This window comes from Tachyglossus aculeatus, unplaced genomic scaffold, assembly GCF_015852505.1.
Source record: "Tachyglossus aculeatus isolate mTacAcu1 unplaced genomic scaffold, mTacAcu1.pri scaffold_158_arrow_ctg1, whole genome shotgun sequence".
Classification (NCBI taxonomy): domain Eukaryota; kingdom Metazoa; phylum Chordata; class Mammalia; order Monotremata; family Tachyglossidae; genus Tachyglossus; species Tachyglossus aculeatus.
The window spans coordinates 170,934-193,233 of NW_024044881.1; the positions used below are offsets into that span (position 1 = coordinate 170,934).

The following is a 22,300-nucleotide window of genomic DNA, read 5'->3' on the forward strand; positions in this document are numbered from 1 at the left end:
CCGCAAATACAGGTAAGTGGCAGGCCCAAAGAGTAGGACGGCCACGGTGACGTGGGAAGTTCAGGTGGAGAAGGCTTTGCATCTTCCCTTGGCAGAACGAGATCTCAAGTTCCACAGGATAGCAACGTACGAGGAAACCAAAAGAAAGAAGGAGATTGCAGAGATTAAACCGCTACTGACAAGAACTACCACCCCCTCCACGGAGTTGTCCGTGCAGGCTAGCTTAAACAAGGGTTGGAGATCAGAGAAATAGTGGTTGATCACATTAGGGCCACAGACGGGGAGACTGATAACCACAGAAATTTGAACCATGGAGTGAAAAAGCCCCTGCCCATGAACTGAGAGGAGAATCCTCTCCTCAGAGCGCCACCATAGGAGCCAGGGATCCCGATCCTGAGAGGCCCGCAGGCCATCACACCGCACAGCCCTGCTGCTCCCGGAAAGATCTTCTCCTCGGAGCGCTGCCATAGGATCCCGGGATCTCGATCGTGAGAAGCCTGCCCGCCCGATATCACACCGCTCGGCCCTGCTGCTCCCGGTAGGGTCCTCTCTTCTGGACGCCGCCGCGAGGGCCGGGGCTCATCCCCTCTCCCTACCTCCGTCCATCCGTCCCCGAGCTTCCTGCTATTGGTCGCTTCTGGCCGTCCCCCGCCCGGGCATCGGCATCCCCGCCCGAGGACACCGAGGCCCCTGGGCTGAGCCCCCTCCCCCGCCCAGCATCTTAGACTCACCCCTCGAAGCCAACTCCACTCTGTCCAAGTAGGCAACTGGGATCGCGGGACATTGTGTCCCCCTGCTTGATCGTGAAACATTGTGTCCTCCTGGTTCCATCTCCCCCTACCTCATAAACGATTTTCTTTGAGGAGCCCCCACAACCCCCCCCCCTTCCCGTTCTGGACCTGCTGATTCCCCCGCGCACCCCTTCCTGGAGAAAAAGGTCCTTGTTACTGCCGAGTTACTTCAACAACCACCCCATTCGCACCTAGTCAGCCCTCGCATGCAATTTAGCTGCTCACTCCTCTCCTCAGGCATCTCCTCTCCTATGACCTCCCTTAACAGTTCCGCCTTACTCCAGAACTTCCCTCCATAGGACTCCAACCTCCACCACCTCAGAGACATTTTTGCCAAGAGCCCTTGGACTCTCCTGGCCATTTGCCTTTTTGATTTGATTTCATCGACCCATGGACAATTCATCCTTCTGCTCTGGGCATCTGCCTATTTTATGGTCGCTTCTGTATATTAATTGTTAACTGCTTTCTGTGATGTTATCATCTGTTTATTTCATTATTCCCATCGAATGTTAATTGTTAACGGCTCAATGATGTCATCACCTGTTTATTTTATTGCCATCGCATGTTAATTGATGACTGCTCTCTGTGATTTCATCTGCTTATTTTTTCTCCTCACATATTAATTGTTAACTGCTCTCTGTGATGTCATCACCTGCTTATCTTATCACTGTTATCACATATTAACTGTTAACCACTCTCTGTGGTGGCATCGCCTGCTTATGTTTTTACTGCTATTGCATTATTGCTACTGCATGTTAATTGTTAACTACCCGCTGTGCTGTCATTTACCTTGCTGATCTCACCATGAACTATCAGTTCCCCTGTTCTCAATTACCCTTCCCATTCCTCACCTTCCCCTTCCCCTTCCCTTCTCCTACCTACCTAGCTCTTTCCCTCCCTTTCCCTCTCCCCGACCCCTCCCTCTCACCCCTTTCCAAGAATTCCTCTGTACGATCACCAACCCTCAACCCCTCCTTTCCAACCCCCTCCGTCGCCTCCTCCCCGCCCCACCCCATCGCAGTTCTCCCTTTTCATCACTACCCCTCTTCCCCCTCTCCCCACCCAGGCCCTCGCCATATCTTCCCAATCCAAACCCTCCACATCCCTCACATCCTTATCCCTCCGTCCCTTCCCTTCACAGCTGCTGCCAAGTGTGGCCTTTGGAACCCCCGCTCCATTATAGGTAAACTCCCTTTAAACCTGGACATTTTCCTTTCCATCTCTCTCCTCCTCCTCTCCCTAACCGAACCATGGCTCAGTCCGGATGACACGCTCTCTTCTGCTCCTCTCGCCAGCAGTAGCCTCTTCTTCTCCCGCTCACCCATACTCACCGGAAAAGGAGGAGGTGTCGGTTTCCTTCTCGCTCCCCAATGTCGCTTTCACACTGTCCCTCCTTCCCCTTCCTTTTCCTTCCCCTCTTTTGAAACCCAAATTATTCGCCTCTACCACCATCTCCAGATTCTTGTAGCCATCATCTACCGCCCCACCGGCCCCACCTCCAACTATTTTTAAAGATTTTGACCCCTTTCTCACCTTATCTCTCTCCTTTACCATGCCCTCTCTGATACTTAGAGACTTCAACATCCGCATGGATGTCCCTGGTGACTCCTCTGCTGCCCGCCTTCTATCTTTCCTTGACGCTGCCAACCTCCTGCTCCACCACACCTCGTCCACTCACCAACGTGGTCACACCCTCAACCTCATCATCCCCTATCGCTGAAATATCTCCACCCTCACCAAATCTGAAATCCCACTCTCTGATCACAACCTTCTCACCTGCCTCCTCATCACACTCCTCCCCCCTGTAAATTTATATCACTACCTCACAGAGACCTCCGCTCTCTCGACCCCGTCCATCTTTCTCAGCACATCACACCCCACCTCGCCTCCCTTTCCTCTCTACCCAATCTTGAAGACCAGATTACTACTCTCAACTTCACCCTCTCCACACAACTCACTCGCTCCCCTTTCCCTTCACCGCTCTAGTACCACTAACACACAACCTTGGATCACTTCCAATGTCCGCCTCCTTCCCTTTTATGCTCGAGCTCCTGAACGCTGCTGGTGAAAGTCTAAACACTAAGCCAATTTCGCTCACTTCAAGTTTATCCTTTACTGCCTTAACTCTTCCCTCTCCTCTAAACTATTTTCCTCCCTTATTGACACCGTGCCCATCATCACCGTCAGCTCTTCCGTACATTAACTCCCTTCTCAGGCCCCCTGTTCCTCCACCTTCTCCATCCTTCACCCCCAATGATCTGGCCTCCTACTTCATTAGTAAAATTAGCTACATCAGGTCTGAGGTCCCCAAAATCACTCCTCCAACTCCTCCAAACCCCCGCTCTCAACCCTCTCCACTACTCTCCCATCCTTCCCAGCAGTATCTTCAGATAAGATCTCCTCCCTCCTCTCAAATGCTACCCCAGCCACCTGTGCTTCTGACCCCATTCCCTCTCATTTCATGAAATCTCTCGCCCCTTCCCTCCTCCCCACCTTAACTTCCATCTTCATCCACTCACTCTCCAGTGGTTCCTTCCCCTCTGCCTTCAAACATACCCACGTGTCCCCCATTTTAACAAAAACCCACCTCCCCTTCTAGTTATCGCCCTATCTCCCTCCTACTGTTCCTTTCCAAACTCCTAGAACGAGTCGCCTACACCCGCTGCCTCGAATTCCTCAACTCCAATGACCTCCTTGACCCCCTCCCATCTGGCTTCCGTCTGCTACACTCCACCAAAATTGCCCTCTCAAAGGTCACCGATGAACTCCTTCTTGCCAAATCCAACAGCTCCTACTCTATCCTAAGCCTCATCGACCTCTCAGCTGCCTTCGACACTGTGGACAGTCCCCTTCTCCTCAACACACTATCCAACCTTGGCTTGACATACTCCGTCCTCTCCTGGATCTCCTTTTATCTCTCTGGCCATTCATTCTCAGTCTCCTTTGCGGGCTCCTCCTCCCCCTCCTATCCCTTTACTGTAGGGGTTCCTCAAGGGTCATTTATTGGCCCCCTTCTGTTCTCTATCTACACTCACTTCCTTGTTGAACTCTTTCACTCACACGGCTTCAAGTATCATTTCTTCGCTGATGACACTCAAATCTACATCTCTGTCCCTGCTCTCTCTCTCCCTCCCTTCAGGCTCGGTTCTCCATCTGCCTTCAGGACCTCTCCATCTGGATGTCTGCCTGCCATCTAAAACTCTATATGTCCAAGACTGAACTCCTTATCTTCCCTCTTCCCTCACAAACGCTGCCCTCTCCCGGACTCTCCCGGAACCATAGACGCACTACCTTCCTTCCCGTCTCACAAGCCCGCAAACTTGGTGTCATCCTTGGTGCTCTTTTATTTACTCCACATATCAAATCCGTTACCAAAACCTGCCCGTCTCACCTCCACAACATCGCCAAGATCCTCCCTGTTCTCTCCATCCAAGCTGCTACCTTGCTGGTTCAATCTCTCATTTTATTCCGACTGGATTACACCATCAGCCTCCTTTCTGATCTCCCATTCTCCTGTCTCTCCCCACTTCAGTTTATGTTTCATTCTGCTTCCCGGGTTATCTTCATGCAGAAATGCTCTGGGCATGTTACTCCCCGCCTAAAAAATCTCCAGTGGCTGTCTGTCAATCTACGAATCAAGCAAAAACTCCTCACTCTCGGCTTTAAGGCTCTCCATCACCTCACTGCCTCCTACCTCACCTCCCTTCTCTCCTTCTACAGCCCAGCCCGCACTCTCCGCTCCTCTGTTGCTAACCTCTTCACTGTGTCTCGTTCTTGCCTGTCCCGCCGTCGAACACCGGCCCACATCCTTCCCCTGGCCTAGAATGCCCTCCCTCCACACATCAGCCAAGCTAACTCTCTTCCTCTCTTCAAAGCCCTACTGAGAGCTCACCTCCTCCAGGAGGTCTTCCCAGACTGAGTCTCCTTTTTCCTCTCCTCCTCCCCATCATTCCCCTCTGCTCTACCTCCTTCCCCTCCCCACAGCACTTTTATATATTTGTACAGATTTATTACTCTATTTACTTTACTTGTACATATTTACTCCTCTATTTTTTAATGATGTGCATATAGCTATAATTCTATTTATTCTGATGATTTTGACACCTGTCTACATGTTTTGTTTTGTTGTCTGTCTCCCTCTTCTAGACTGTGAGCCCCTTGCTGGGTAGGAACCATCTCTATAAGTTGCCGACTGTTACTTCCCAAGCGCTTAGTACAGTGCTTTGCACACGGTAAGCGCTCAATAAATATGATTGAATGAATTAAACCTTTGATTTGGTCCAAGAAGTTCTCAGGGATTTTTTTAAAATTGATAACTCATTTGCTTTCTTTGAATTTTCTGTCCAAATTTTGTTTCCCAAGAAATATTATTCATTGCTCAGATACACACATTACATTGGATAATGTAGTGGATGAACACATTCAATTATAATAACAATTATAATTATAATTATGGTACTTGTTAAACACTTCTTATGTGGCAAACACTGTTCTAAGCACAGGGCTAAATACAAGGTAGTCAGCATGGACACAGTCCGTGTGCCACATAGGGTTCACACTATTAATCCCCATTTTAAAGATGAGGTAACTGAGGCCAGAGAAGTTTAGTGCCTTGCCCAAAGTCATACAGTAGACATATGGCAGAGCCAGGATTTGAACCCATTATCCTCTGATTCCTCGGCTCATGTGCTTTCCATTAAGTCATGTTGCTAGCATATATTAAGAAACATTTCCCAGCATGTGACTAGGCTAAATTAGAAGCAGGGAATATAAGATCTGAAAAGTCATCTTTTTTCAATACTCTGCATTGGTGAAACCTGTGTGTATTTTTTCTTGGTCACCGATCTTTAAATAGGACATGGAGAAGGTGGAGAGGATCCAGAGAAAATAGATAAAAAGTAGGAAATACAGAGCAAATAAAGCCTTTAAGAAGTATCATGGATTACGTGCAAGCCCATGGGACTGAGATTCAGAATACCTGGGTTCTAAGTGGTTCTGCCACTTGACTACCGTGCGACCTTGGGCCAGTCACTTAACTGCTCTGTGCCTCAGTCACCTCATCTGTACAATAGGAATGAAGACTGTAAACACTATTTAGTACCTGGACTGTGTCCAAATTAATTAGCTTGTAATTACTCCAGAGCTTAATGATAATAATGGCATTTGTTAAGAACTACCTATGTGAAAAACACTGTTCTAAGGGCTGGGGAGCATACAAGGTGATCAGATTGTCCCACATGGGGCTCACAGTCTTCATCCCCATTTTACAGATGAAGGAACTGAGACACAGAGAAGTTAAGAGACTTGCCCAAAATCACTCAGTTGAAAATTGGCAGAGCCGAGATTTGAAACCATGACCTCTGACTCCCAAGCCCGTGCTCTTTCCATTGAGCCACGCTGTGGCTGGCATATAGTAAGCATTTAGCAAGTACCAATAAAATAAAAAATACACTGGAATTATTTATCCTAAAGGGAAAACAGATCACAGGGTGATTTACATATTTATTTATGTATGAAAGGCTTTTATGTGGAACACGATAATTATTACTTCTCCATGATCATAGAGTACTGATGAAATGGAAGTAGACTTCAATTAACCTAAGAGAGCGCTCAGGAAGATAGAAATGATTTCTTGATGGCAAGGATGGTTCTACAATAGACAGGATACTGTGTGAGGTTGAGGGGTATCCACTTTGAGATATTTTTAAATAAACATGGGTAAACATCTGACAAATGACTTAGACCTTTTGCACTCTAATCATTTTGTTGAAAGTACACTCTGCCACACTCCCCATCTTACAGCGATGATTGAAATGTAGAAGCCGCACAAAACTAATAAATCAAATTTCAAACCGTGAATCACTTAGAAAAACAGAGAAAACTCCATCCAAAAACTAATGACTCTTTCATTCTCCTTGAGTCCCGCCCAGTGAAGACATGATGCAATAAGTATTGCTTATATGCCGGTACCTGGAAGTTTTTTTCTCAACTTCATTGTTTGTAATTTTCTTTCTTGATGACAGAATCTTTCGTTGGGAATGATGGATGAACAGCATTCCTGAGACTCCAAAGGGATTTATTAGAGTGCTGGTATTTTGTGTAGTGCTAGTCACATTATCTCTTTCCTGACCGATGTTTTCCCACTGGGGGAGTGAACAAGAAAGTGGTCAGAGATACTGCACATTGTGAAATGCACTTCAAGCCCTGTCTCCCGCTCTAGACTGTCAGCTCGTTATGGACAGGAAATGTGTCTACCATTTCTGTTGCACTGTACTCTCCCAAGTGCTTAGTAGAGTGGCTTAGTGGATGAGAGCACTGGCCTGGGAATCAGAAAGACGTGGTTTCTAATCTTGGCTCTTCCACTCGTTTGCTGTGTGACCATGGGCAAGTCACTTAACTTCTCTCTGCCTCATTTACGTCAGCTGTGAAATGGGGATTAAGACTGTGACCCTCACGTGGGACACGGACTGTGTCCCATCTGAGTAGCTTGTATCTACCCCAGAATTTAAGCACTTAACATTCATTCATTCAATCGTATTTATTGAGCGCTTACTGTGTACAGAGTACTGTACAAAGCGCTTGGGAAGTACAAGTTCACAACACATAGAGACCGTCCCTACCCATCAATGTGCTCACAGTCTACAAATGTCATCATTACTAGTGAGTGCTCAATAAATGATGGATTGATTGCTTGATTGCAGGGCCCATCTGGTATTGAGGAAGGAGTCTAAGTGAAGGTGGAAGGTGGCAGATTTGGGGTACTTGTACTTTCATTTGCTCAAAGGAGTTACTTTTTCACTTCTATGTCTATCTTGGCATCACTGAAGCAAAATTCAGGGACATTGTTCAACTTCGTGACATCACTGGAGATCGATCCTTTTATATTGCTTGTTAGATAAAGGATGCTCTTTAGCTCACTGAATTTTGGAACACGCTGCTTTCTCTGAAAAAAAATGACTAAACATCTGCACGTGTCTTTAGGGATGTCCTTCAAAGGCACAGTTTTATTCACATGAATGTGTGGCTATGGTTTGGTTGGTATAAAAGATCTAAACTTGGTAAACAGAATTGTGCTCATTAAATCCCATAGCAACAACAGGACTGGTAGGCTCAAAGCTTGAAGATGGTACATATTAGCTCATTGCCGACAGGGAACATATTTTCCAATTGTGTTGTACTGTACTCCCCCAAGTAGTAAGTACAGTACTGTGTACACAATGAGTGCTCAATAAATACCACTGACTGATTAAAACTAAACATAAGGAAAACTGCCTCATTCGGCAGTTGGTTAGTACATGGGATTCCTTGCTAGAGGAAGTTGTGAAATCTGAAATGTGATATGGAACGGAAGACTAGGAATATAGAGGGAAGAGTTAGGGAAATTAGGTAGTACACGATAAGTAATAGAGTGGATGTCATGGAGAACAGCCATTGGATTGGTTTTCTCAAGCTTCTTATGACCACTGTTGAAGACAGTATTCTCAAATGGGGAAGGAGAAGATAACTCCATGGCAAAGGTAGGACCTAGTAATAGGTATTGAGTATGGAACAAACCATCTTCCCCCATATCCCTGGCTTTCCGTATAAGATCAGACTACAAAATAAAAGCTGAGCCAATACTATGAACCCCATGTGGGACATGGACTGCATCCAACCTGTAGCTTGTATCTACCCCAGTGCTTAGTACAGTGCCTGTAATATAGTAAGTAGTTCATTTATTGATTCATTCAATCGCATTTATTGAGCACTTACCGTGCGCAGAGCACTGTACTAAGCGCTTGGGAAGTACAAGTTGGCAACATGTAGAGACGGTCCCTACCAAACAGTGGGCTCACAATCTAGAAGGGGGAGACAGATAACAAAACAAAACATATTAACAAAATAAAATAAGTAGAATAAATATGTACAAGTAAAATGAATAAATGAATAGAGTAATAAATACGTACAAACATATATACATATATACAGGTGCTGTGGGGAAGGGAAGGAGGTAAGGTGGGAGGGATGGGGAGGGGATGAAGGGAGAGAGGAAGGAGGGGGCTCAGTATGGGAAGGCCACCTGGAGGAGGTGAGCTCTCAGTAGGGCCTTGAAAGGAGGAAGAGAGCTAGCTTGGCAGACGTTGGGAGGGAGGGCATTCCAGGCCAGGGGGATAACGAGGGCCGGGGGTCGACGGCGGGACAGGCGAGAACGAGGCACGGTGAAGAGATTAGTGATAGAGGAGCGGAGGGTGCAGGTTGGGCTGTAGAAGGAGAGAAGGGAGGTGAGGTAAGAGGGGGCGAGGTGATGGAGAGCCTTGGAGTCGAGGGTGAGGAATTTCTGCCTGATGCGTAGGTTGATTGGTAGCCACTGGAGATTTTTGAGGAGGGGAGTAACATGTCCAGAGCGTTTCTGGACAAAGACAATCCGGGCAGCGGCGTGAAGTATGGATTGAAGTGGGGAGAGACAGGAGGATGGGAGATCGGAGAGGAGGATGATACAGTAATCCAGACCGGATAGGATGAGAGCTTGAACAAGGAGGGTAGCGGTTTGAATGGAGAGGAAAGGGCGGATCTTGGCAATGTTGCGGAGCTGAGCCCGGCAGGTTTTGGTGACGGCTTGGATGTGAGGGGTGAACGAGAGAACGGAGTCGAGGATGACACCAAGGTTGCGGGCTTGTGAGACGGGAAGAATTGTAGTGCCGTCAACAGTGATGGGAAAGTCAGGGAGATGGAGGGTTTGGGAGGGAAGACAAGGAGTTCAGTTTTGGACATGTTGAGTTTTAGGTGGTGGGCAGACATCCAGATGGAGATGTCCTGAAGGCAGGAGGAGATGCGAGCCTGGAGAGAGGAAGAGAGAGCAGGGGCAGAGATGTGATTTAGGTTTCATCAGCGTAGAAATGATAGTTGAAGCCGTGGGAGCGAATGACGTCACCAAGGGAGTGAGTGTAGATCGAGAACAGAAGGGGACCAAGAACTGAACCTTGAGGAACCCCTACAGTAAGGGGATGGGAGGGGGAGGAGGAGCCTGCAAAAGAGACTGAGAAAGAACGACCAGAGGGATAAGAGGACAACCAGGAGAGGACGGAGTCTGTGAAGCCAAGGTTGGCTAGCGTGTTGAGGGGAAGGGGGTGGTCCACAGTGTAGAAGGCAGCTGAGCGGTCGAGGAGGATTAGGATAGAGTATGAGGCGTTGGAATTGGCAAGCAGGAGGTCACTGGTGTCCTTTGAGAGGGCAGTTTCCGTGGAACGTAGGGATGTGTGGGATGTGTGGAATATACTTAATAAATGTCATTAAAAAAAACAACCAAAGCAACATGTCCTAGTGGATAGAACACCAGCCTGGGAGTCAGAGGGACCTGGGTTCTATTCCCAGCTCTGCCACTTGTCTGCTGAGTGACCTTGGATAAATCACTTCACTTCTCTGTGGCTCAGTTACCTCATCTGTAAAATTAGGAAAGAGACTATGAGCCTCAAATGGGACAGGGACTGTGTCCATCCCAGTTTGCTCATATCTACCACAGCACTTAGTATAGTGCCTGGCACATGGTATATGCTTACGAAATACCACAATTATTAGCAACAGCAGTGAGGAGATTCAGATGTTCATCTTGTCCCTGTTTTGGAGTTTTTTCCCCACCAACGTAGTCACTAATATGCGTGATATCATCTAGATAAACCTCATACTCTATTAATGCTGATTTCTAATATTGGAGGACTTTTGCTGCAATAATCTGAATACAGAGCAGATTTAAGACCGCTTCAATACCCAGAACATACAGAACTCCTCACTCTTGGCTTCAAGGCTCTCCATCACCTCTCCCCCTCCTACCTCACCTCCCTTTTCTCCCTTTACAGTTCAGCTCACACCTCCACTCCTATGCCGCTAACCTCCTCACTGGGCCTCGTTCTTGCCTGTCCTGCCATCGACCCCTGGCCCACGTCCTTCCCCTGGTCTGGAATACCCTCCCTCCACACATCCGCCAAACTAGCTCTCTTCCTCCCTTCAAAGCCCTACTGACAGCTCATCTCCAGGAGGCCTTCCCAGACTGAACCCCCTTTCTCGTCTCCTCGTTCCCATCCCCCCGACCTACCCTCTTCCCCTTCCCATAAAACTTGTATATATTTGTACAGATTTATTACTCTTTTTATTTTACTTGTATATATTTACTACTCTATTTATTTTGTTAATGATGTGCATATAGCTGTAATTCTATTTTTTCTGATGGTTTTGACACCTGTCTATATATTTTACTTTGTTGTCTGCCTCCCCCTTCTATACTGTGAGCCCATTTTGGGCTAAGGACCATGTCTATATGTTGCCAACATGTACTTCCAAAGCGCTAAGCACAGTGCTCTGCACACAGTAAGCGCTCAATAAATATGATTGATTGAATGAATGAATAATTGAGAAAAGAAGTCTGGCCAGGATCTAAATGGGAGCTGTACAGAAGACTTGGAGAACGGGACTGAAAGTGAAAACCTTGATCAAGGAAGTAGTGAAGGGGAAGAGAGGAAGGTTGTTTGTATCCTGAGAACGTGCTGAATTTTCCCTTTGAAGACTGAATGCCAGGAGTCACCACTCTCCCAAGTAGCAGAATGCAGAACCATTCATTACTGGACTAAACGGAGGGTGTGCAACTTTGAGGAAATTCATGCTGCCTAGGACCTTCACAAGACGTAGACTGAAAGGAAAGGGTAATAGAAAGAGGAAGAAGAACTGAGGGGAAGGACAGAAAGACTTAGGCTGAAAACCATGCAGGTATCCTTCTCCCCGAACAGCCAGCATGGCCTAGTTGAAAGAGCATGGACCTGGGAGTCAGAGGACCTGGGTTCTAATCCCAGCTCTGCCACAGGTCTGCTGTATATCACTGAACAACCTCATCCAGAATATGGGAATTAAGACTTTTAGCCCTATTTGGGACAGGGGTTCTGCCCAACACAATTACCTTGTACATACTCCAGCACTTAGTCTAGTCCCTGGAAAATAGTAAGTGCTTAACAAATGCCACTAAATAAAGGAATATGGCAAAGAAGGCCTAGTAGAAAAATCACACAGACACGATAATTACTATAACTTATTTTGTTATACCGGAAACGGAGGCACATAGAATTTCAGTGACTTTCCCTGGGTCACATAGAAGGCGAGCACCAGAACCACTTCAGTGCCTTCAATATTAACTTTAGCTTCATTCATTGTCAGCCCGTCTTTGAAGGCAGTCCAAAGCGACAGACAAAATGATGGGAAGCTTTTTTTTAGCGCTTGGAGTCACGGCTTTGAGTCATTTCAGTAAGATTTTAGGTAGGTCCAGGACTCTGGGAAAGAATGTAAAATCTGAACACGCTACTATAAGTGAGGTGCAGTAAATCTTAATGCTAATCATGCAATCTGTGGTATATCTTCAAATCAGTGTCTAAAACTGAATTTGGCCAAACGACAAAAGACAGCCATAGGCGCCCGGGATTCCGTTCCCGAGAGGCCCGCCCGCCCGCCGGCCATCACACTGCGTGGCCCCCGCTGCTCCCTGAAGTTTCCTCTCCTCAGAGCGCCGCGATAGACGCCCCCTGCTTCCACCCCCCCCACCCCCAACTTAAGCGACCTTCCTTAAAGTGCCCCCCAGCCCCCACCTCCCGGTCCGGTCCTGACTGATTCATCCCCCCCGACCCCGGGAAAAAGGCCCTTGTTATCACCAAGTTACATTAACGACAACGTCATTCGCACCTACTCAGCCCTCCCATGCTAGTTGGCTGCTCGCTCCTCTCCCCAGGTATCTCTGCTCCCTGACCCCCCTTAACAGGTCCACCCTACTCCAGCACATAATAGTTTATATCTGCTCTATATGACATCATTATCTGCCAATTTTTATTATTGCCAAAGCATATTAATTGTTTGACTACACCCTGTGATGCCATCGCCTTCTTATATCATTGCTACCGTTTTATTGCTTCTGCATCCCAATTGTTAACCTCCAGCTGTACTGTCACTCGCCCTGCTGACCTCAACATGAACTTTCAATTCCCTTGCTCCCAACTGCCATTCCCATTCCTCACCTTCCCCTTCCCCTCACCCACCCAGCTTTTTCCCTGCCTCTCCCCCACCAAGACCACTCCCCCTCATCCCCTACCAAGGATCCCTCTGTACCAGCGCCAGTCCTCCGCTCCTCCCTCCCAGCCCCTTCACTCCCCTCCTCCCCGCCCCTACCCCATCCCAGTTATCCCTTCGCATCGCCACCCCCCTTCCCACTCTCCCCGCCCAGGCCCCCGCCAACTCATCTCAATCCAAACCCTCCCCACCCCTCGCAACCTTCCCCCTCCCTCGCCTCCCTCGACAGATGCTGTCAAGTGTGGCCTCTGGAACCCCCGCTCCGTTTTAAGTAATATTCCTTTCATCCTGGACCTATTCCTTTCCAGCTTTCTACTCCTCTTCGCCCTAACTGAAACATGGCTGTCTCTGGACGACACGGTCTCTTCTGCTGCTCTCTCCAGTGGAGGCCTCTTCTTCTCCCACTCCCCCAGACTCACCGGAAAAGGAGGAGGTGTCGGTCTCCTTCTCGCCCCACAATGTCCCTTTCGCACTATCCCTCCTCCCCCTTCCCTTTCCTTTCCTTCCTTTGAAGCCCACATTATTCGCCTCTACCAACCCTCCAGATTCCTGTAGCCATCATCTACCACCCTCCCGGCCCCACCTCCAACTTCTTTAACGACTCTGACCCCTTCCTCACCTTCCTTCTCTCCTTCTCCATGCCCACTCTGATCTTCGGAGACTTCAACATCCACATGGATATCCCTGATGATTCCTCTGCCGCCCGCCTTCTATCTCTCCTCGATGCTGCCAACCTCTTGCTCCACCCCACCTCACCCACTCACCAACTTGGTGATACCCTCGACCTCATCATCTCCTATCGCTGCACTGTGTACCCCCTCACCAACACTGAAATCCCTCTCTCTGATCATAATCTTCTCACCTGCCTCCTCACTCCCACTCCTTTCCCCTGTACAAACATACATACATATATACAGGCGCTGTGGGGAAGGGAAGGAGGTAAGATGGGGGGATGGAGAGGGGGACGAGGGGGAGAGGAAGGAGGGGGCTCAGCCTGGGAAGGCCTCCTGGAGGAGGTGAGCTCTCCATAGGGCCTTGAAGGGAGGAAGAGAGCTAGCTTGGCGGATGTGCAGAGGGAGGGCATTCGAGGCCAGGGGGATGACGTGGGACGGGGGTCGACGGCGGAACAGGCGAGAACGAGGCACGGTGAAGAGATTAGCGGCAGAGGAGCAGAGGGTGCGGGCTGGGCTGTAGAAGGAGGGAAGGGAGGTGAGGTAGGAGGGGCGAGGTGATGGAGAGCCTTGAAGCCGAGGATGAGGAGTTTCTGCCTGATGCGTAGGTTGATTGGTAGCCGCTGGAGATTTTTGAGGAGGGGAGTAACATGCCCAGAGCGTTTCTGGACAAAGGCAATCCGGGCAGCGGCGTGAAGTCTGTGTTCAAAGTTCCACTAAGAACTTCACCAGCATCTTGGGGGCGATGGTCAAGGAGCAGCAGGCATCCACACAAGATACGTTACTGAGGAAGAAGTACATTGGGGTGTGGAGTTGGGATTCCACTCCGATTAATCCCGTCATCCGCAGATTCCCCATTAATGTGGTGAGATTAATGCAGAGAAATAGCACAAAAAGTATTCTCTTCAGCATCAGGGACTCGGTGAATCCCATAAGAATGAACTCCCTCACAACTGTGTGATTGTCCTCAGCCATTCAGAAGCTGCGATCTGTTGTAATAAATCTAAAGGTAATTATAATAATTATGGCAATTGGTAAGCGCTTACTATATGCCAAGCTCTGTTTTAAGCCCTGGGGTAGGTGCAGGCTAATCAGATTGTCCCACGTTGGGCTCACTGTTTTAATCCCTGTTTTACAGATGAAGTAACAGGCACAGAGAGGTTTAGTGACTTGCCCAAGGTCACACAGCAGAAGATTGCCACCCAGTGGAAACATCTTCTATTGTTGTGCTGTACTCTCCCAAGTGCTTAATACAGTGCCCTGCTCACAATAAGCGCTCAATAAATTCAATTTATTAATCGAAATAGAAATTTTGATTCTATAAAGGTGAGGAAGGAGGAATGCCCCAAGGAAAAATAAAAAGACGTGACAAAACCTCAATTTTATTCATTCGAGATGGGTAGTACATACAGAGGACCTGTGTTCTAATTCTGACTCTGCCATCTGACTGCAGTATGACCTTGGGTAAGTCACTTAACTTCTCTGTCACAGTTACCTCATCTGTAAAATGGAGATTAAGAGTGTAAGCTCCACGTAGGACATGGATTGTGTCCAATCTGATTTGCTTGTATCTACTCCAACGCTTAGTATAGTGCCTGGCAGATAGTGAAAGCTTTACAAATTCCATAAATAAAACAATGATAAAATGTCTAATTCAATGATTCAATAATTATTGAGCACTTACTGTTGAGCGCTTGAGAGAGTGCAATACAAAAGAGTTGGTAGTTACCTTCCCTGCTGTCCCTGCTTATTCTAGAAACAAGCAACTGCCTAGAAATTAGCTTTTCACTATAAAATAGAGAAGCATTATGACCTAGTGGTAGAATCACTGGCTAGGAACTGAGATATTGGCTTCTAATCCCATCTCTTCCACTTTCTGCTGTGTGACCTTGCGTGAGTCACTTAACTTCTTTTCCTCAGTTTCCTCAACTGTAAAATGGGGATTCAATGCTTACACTGAGACTGCAATGTGGGACAGGGACTGTGTCTGACCTGATTACTTTGTATCTACCCCAGTGCTTAGTACAGTGTTTGACGCATGATAAGTGCTTAACGAATACATAAAGAGGTACAAACGTAGAAATTTATATACTATGTTTTCCTTGACATTGATCCAAGATCATTTCTCTACTTCTATTACCAATTCTGATCAAATTCGGAAAATCAGGTTGCCTGAAGGATATTTGGTTTCTAAATCAATGCTCATTTGCCTTTCTCCTTCAAGGAACCAGTGTTGCCTAGTGGAAGGAGCATGAGCTGGGAGTTAGAAGGAGCTGGGTTCTAATTCCAGCTCCTCCACTTGTCTGCTGTTTGACCTTGAACGAATCATTTAATTTATCTGTGCCTCATTTACCTCATCTGTGAAACAGAAAATAAGATTATGAGTCCCACCTGAACTGTACTCAGTTGGATGAGCTTGTATCTACCCCAATGCTTAGTACATTGACTGGCACATAGTGAGCTCTTATCAAATACAAAAAAGGAAGACGATTCAGCTGTATTGCACAAAGGAGGGGTGGCAGATTTATTACAGAATATTAGCCTTAAGTCTCATTATGACTGTTCTACTTTTGTTTGGCCCCACAAGCCAAATCCCGGCTCCATCACATGTCTGTTGTGTGACCTTGGGCAAGTCACTTAACTTCTCTGAGCCTCAGTTACCTCATCTGTAAAATGAGGATTAAGACTGTGAGCCCCAGGTGGGACAAATTAATCACCTTGTATTCCCCCCCCCCCCAACTCAGCGCTTAGAACGGTGCTTTGCACATAGTAAGCGTTTAACAAATGCCATTATTATTATTATTATTATTATTTAACTCTGGAAAGTTTCTTTTAAGGAACTGATTCGATTATAGTCTGTCCACATCCTCTACTGAGCAACAAATGGGCATAGGTGTTCAAAGGTAATCAAAGAGGTATTCCAAAAGACATTCAAGACATGGTTCCTGCCCATGAGAAAACGTCTTCCGGTAGTTTTTTGTTGTTGTTTTTTAATGCAACTGTACATATTTGAAACAGAACATAGAAGTGTCTTTCTTTTGATTACCAAATTGGTTCGCCAGTTAGGATGTGAGGACTTGACAGGTTCAGTTTGAATTTTAAGTTGGAAAATATTTCTGCAAGAGCCCTTCATCATCATCATCATCAATCGTATTTATTGAGCGCTTACTGTGTGCAGAGCACTGTACTAAGCGCTTGGGAAGTACAAGTTGGCAACATATAGAGACAGTCCCTACCCAACAGTGGGCTCACAGTCTAAAAGGGGGAGACAGAGAACAAAACCAAACATTCTAACAAAATAAAATAAATAGAATAGATATGTACAAGTAAAATAAATAAATAAATAAATTGAGTAACAAATATGTACAAACATATATACATATATACAGGTGCTGTGGGGAAGTGAAGGAGGTACGATGGCGGGGAGAGGGGGACGAGGGAGAGAGGAAGGAAGGGATTCAGTCTGGGAAGGCCTCCTGGAGGAGGTGAGCTCTCAGTAAGGCCTTGAAGGGAGGAAGAGAGCTAGCTTGGTGGCTGGGCAAAGGGAGGCATTCCAGGCCAGGGGGATGACGTGGGCCGGGGGTCGATGGTGGGACAGGCGAGAACGAGGTACGGTGTGGAGATTAGCAGCAGAGGAGTTGAGGGTGCGGGCTGGGCTGTAGAAGGAGAGAAGGGAGGTGAGGTAGGAGGGGGCGAAGTGATGGAGAGCCTTGAAGCCCAGGGTTAGGAGTTTCTGCCTGATGCGCAGATTGATTGGTAGCCACTGGAGACTTTTGAGAGGGGAGTAATATGCCCAGAGCGTTTCTGGACAAAGACAATCCGGGCAGCAGCATGAAGTATAGATTGAAGTGATGAGAGAGACGAGGATGGGAGATCAGAGAGAAGGCTGATGCAGTAGTCCAGACGGGATAGGATGAGAGCTTGAACGAGAAGGGTAGCGGTGTGGATGGAGAGGAAAGGGCGGATCTTGGCAATGTTGTGGAGCTGAGACCGGCAGGTTTTGGTGACGGCTTGGATGTGAGGGGTGAACGAGAGAGCGGAGTCGAGGATGACACCAAGGTTGCGGGCTTGTGAGACGGGAAGGATGGTAGTGCAGTCAACAGAGATGGGAAAGTCAGGGAGAGGGCAGGGTTTGGGAGGGAAGACAAGGAGTTCAGTCTTGGATATGTTGAGGTTTAGGTGGCGGGCAGACATCCAGATGGAGATGTCCTGAAGGTAGGAGGAGATGCGAGCCTGGAGAGAGGAGGAGAGAGCAGGGGCAGAGATGTAGATCTGGGTGTCATCAGCGTAAAGATGATAGTTGAAGCCGTGGGAGCGAATGAGGTCACCAAGCGAGTGCGTGTAGAACTCAGTTCAGTTTTCTGACCTGTCAATTATATGTGATCTTAGGAAACCTTCCAAGAATAATTGATTCTAAATAATGCCAAGATTCATTATACAATGTATGATGTTGCTTATAGGCATTTTTCCAAAGTTTTTATACACATTCCCTCACCCATAATGAATTTGCAACTGACGGCACTGAAACTAAAGCTACATTCAGGAGCATCTAAGACCCATTACACATGATTTCAGTTTACCAACTGATTAAGGAGATGAGTCACTATTAGCATTGGAAATGGCTTCCCCTATTACGTCAATGGAAAGACTGTCTTGTCTCTTTCACTAAAAAAACCTATTTTTTTCTTTAGGAAATATTTGAGGATTCCTCCATTTCTGTTCACTCCATATAGAGGTTTCACCTACTTCTTCCAAGGTTTTGTCACCTCATTTTTCAAATCCTCTTCACTTAAATAAGGCTATGTCACTAAACCTTCCAAATTTCCAAATACAGAGAGTGATAGTAATATTTCAGTGATTTGAAATCGTGAATTTCATAATTAATTGTTTCATTTAAATGGGCTATATTGGACTTATAAACATATTTTGTGCCTAAATCCCTGATGTTTGTGTCGGTTTAGTTTTCACTTGCAGGTCCTGTGGGCAGGGAATGTATCTACCAACCCAGTTCTTTCTCAAGCACTTAGTTAAATGCTCTGCACATAGTAATCACTGAGTAAATATTCATTCATTCATTCATTCAATCTTATTTACTGAGCACTTACTCTGTGCAGAGCACTGTACTAAGCACTTGGGAAGTAAAAGTGGGCAGCATATAGAAACGGTCCCTACCCAACAGCGGACTCACAGTCTAGAAGGGGGAGACAGACAAAAAAAAACAAAGTATATTAACAAATAAAATAAATAGAATAGATATGTACAAATAAAATAAATACATAAATAGAGTAGTAAACACGTACAAACATATACATATATACAGGTGCTGTGGGGAGGGGAAGGATGTAAAGCGGGGGAATGGGGAGGGAGAGAACGGGGAGAGGAAGGAGGGGGCTCAGTCTGGGAAGGTCTCCTGGAGGAGGTGAGCTCTCAGTAGTTCTTTGAAGGGAGGAAGAGTGCTAGTTTGGCGGATGGGTGGAGGGAGGGCATTCCAGGCCAGGGGGGTGACGTGGGCCGGGGGTCGATGGCGGGACAGGCGACAACGAGGCACAGTGAGAAGATTAGCGGTAGAGGAGCGGAGGGTGCGGGCTGGGCTGTAGAAGGAGAGAAGAGAGGTGAGGTAAGGAGGGGACGAGGTGATGGATAGCCTTGAAGACGGGGGTGAAGAGTTTTGCCTGATGCGTAGGTTGATTGGTAGCCACTGGAGATTTTTGAGGAGGTGAGTAACATGCCCAGAGCGTTTCTGCACAAAGACGATCCGGGCAGCGGCGTCAAAAATTACTTTTTGATTGATTGATTGACTGAATTGCTATTACGTCTTCAGTCTGTCTGACTTTAGAAAGTTAGGTAGCAGTAGGATCATCAAGCACATGTATCTGACCAGGAGTAAGAAAACACTGAAACCTTTAAATTAATTCTAGTTCGATTTTTGTTCGTGGCTTCTGCAGCAATAAATAAATGGGACTCAAACTCAAAAATTGAAAAATTTTATTAAGGTTAAGGTATTTAAATAGTAAAATCATTTTAAGAGTAAGGGGTGTGCGAATACCATCCTTCTATCAAATCCTCTTTAGAGTCAACATTGGAATCTACATTGGTTCTCATATCAATCAATAGTATTTACTGAGTGCTTACCATCCTAAGCACTTGGGAGAGTGCAAACAAAGTTGGTAAACATGTTCCCTGCCCACAATGAGCTAACGTGATCCTAGAACTGTATAATTAGAACTACCCAGTCAAGAAGGCTATGCATAAAATCTGCTTACCTGTCCACCCTGGCATTGCATCCTTTCCTAACCATTTGAGTAACTAAGAATTTATTGTTTCAAAAAACCCCACCAAATACCTCCTGGTGCTGAATTGCTACCCTGGAGAATTATCCACAGAATCCCTTTAACATCTCTAGTGAAAAGGACCGCAAAATGTACTTACTCCTATTAATCCCTCTGAATTCTTTGGCCTCATCCCCATCACCTTGCCTAACAAATCCATTCTTACACCTGGACTTTTGGGTATTTCTCTCCCCGCTTCAGTGTAGGAGTAATAGTGGGAATCCATGTACCTACCACAGCATCTCAATCTAGTCTGTGTTTCTAATTAAATGAAAAGCACATAACATAGAAGCAGCATTGCCTAGTGGGTAGAGTACAGGCTTGGAATTCAGAAGAATCTGGGTTCTAATGCCAGCTTCACTACCTGTCTTCTGTGTGACCTGGTCAAGTCACTTAACTTCTCTGTGGCTCAGTTACCTCATCTGTAAAATGGGGATTAAGGCTGTGAGCCTCATGGGGGATGGGGACGGTGTTCAATTTGATTAACCTGTATCTAATCCAGTGATTAGTACGGTGCCTAGTACATACCGAGAGCTTAACAAATACTATAAAAAGTCCCATGGCTCAGTGGAAAGAGCCCAGGCTTGGGAGTCAGAGGTCATGGGTTCTAATCCCAACTCCGCCACCTCTCAGCTGTGTGACTTTGGGCAAGTCACTTCACTTCTATGGACCTCAGTTACCCCACCTGTCAAATGGGGATGAAGCCTGTCAGCCCTACTTGAGACACCCTGATTACCTTGTAACCTCCTAAGCGCTTAGAACAGTGATTTGCACATAGTAATTGCTTAATAAATACAATCATTATTATTATTATTAATTTGAGACAACTGGGACAAAATGTCAGTCCGTTTTACTCTAAAAGTATCGAGCTTTTCAAATTTCCTCGACTTGGTCAGCTGTGATCAATTGACCTTTTAATCCATAAATATCGCAAATGCACTGTAACAAGGAAAATGTTAAATAAAATAGCAGGTACAAAAATGCAAAGACATTTTCACCTTATATTTTTTTCCTCAACTGTCATATTTCCCATACTTTCCCGTACAAGAGATTGTACTCTCCCAAGCTCTTACTACAGTGTCCTGCACACAGAAGCACTCAGTAAATACCCTTGATAGGTAAGGGAATTATTTCCATCCCTTTCCATTAATCCTCAGTCTGGCAAAAGGTAGAGAAGAGTAGGAGGTTTCTTGTTACTTGTTTTTGCTCGATATAAGTCCACAATGACAGGGCATGCCACATTGTCATTTCCATGATATATTTGCGTCAGGCAAAGGAGTCCAAGCTGTAGAGCAGGAAGTAATATTGTTCCCTCTCAGGATTATCTGTTCCCTAATTAATAACGACATCACATGGATCTAGGCAGGGAGGAATTCTGGGTAGAGGTGGTAGAGCTTTTGTGGATCGCAGTTTCCCTAGGGAATTTTTCCAACCACCTTGCCATACTTACCTGGAAATGGGGTGACACATTTTTGTATTAGCCAAAAGTTGGAGGCTGCATTTGGGGACCACAGAGAATCTTCTAGAATACCCTTCTCCAAAGGACTTACTCCATCTCAAATCTCGCTGTGGCAAACCTCTTGAGAGAATGAAATGTTTTCACAATATCTGGGCACATCCATATAGCGTCATTTGTATATTCCTTTGAACATTCAGAGAATTATCATGGCCTAATGGATTGAGCACAGGCCTGGGTGTCAGCAGGACCTAGATTCGATTCCTAGCTCTGCCATTTGTCAAAGCCGGATGGGCAAATCACTTCACTTTCTCTGTTCCTCAGTTACCACATCTGTAAAAGGGGGATTAAGACTGAGCCCTATCCAAGCAGAACTTAGTACCATACCTGGCACGTAGTGAGTGCTTACCAAATGCCATAAAAATAACCCAAAAAAAACAAAATTCAAAATACTTACATTCAATTTATTTCTTTTGAATCTCCTTCTCCTCCATTGGAGTGTTAGCTCCTCGTGGACAGGTACTTTGCCTTGTGCTTCTGGTATGCTTTCCCAAGGGCTTAGTACAGTGCATTGTTCTCAGTAGGCTCTTAATAAATACCATTATTACCCCTTCTAAGAATAATTATAACAACAGCAATTATAATAATAATAATAATTGTGACATTCTTTAAGCACTTACTACATAGGAACAGTACTGTGTTGGGGTAACTATAAGGTACTGTAAATATCTTATATGTAAATATAAGATAATCAGGTCGGACACAGTCCCTGTCCTACATGGGGATCACAGCCTAAGTAGGAGGGATTACAGGCACTGAATCCCCATTTTACAGGTGAAGATACTGAGGCACAGAGACATTAAGTGACTTGACCTGGCTCATAGAGCAGGCAAGTGGCACAGCCAGGATTAGAACCCATGTTCTCTGATTCCCAGGCCCATATTCTTCCCACTAGATCATGCTGCTTTTCCAAGT

At 46.2% G+C, this 22,300-nt stretch overlaps 1 protein-coding gene across 1 annotated transcript; it reads right to left on the reverse strand.

Moving 5' to 3' along the window:
- Positions 1-6,697: 6,697 nt before the first annotated feature.
- LOC119923225 (olfactory receptor 2F2-like) lies at positions 6,698-14,515 on the reverse strand. Its single transcript, XM_038742706.1, has 4 exons — positions 14,270-14,515; positions 11,385-11,486; positions 7,591-7,734; positions 6,698-6,934 (listed from the first exon to the last, which is right to left on the reverse strand). Exons 1-4 carry the CDS (start codon positions 14,513-14,515, stop codon positions 6,698-6,700), a joined length of 729 nt encoding a protein of 242 aa, XP_038598634.1.
- Positions 14,516-22,300: the final 7,785 nt, after the last annotated feature.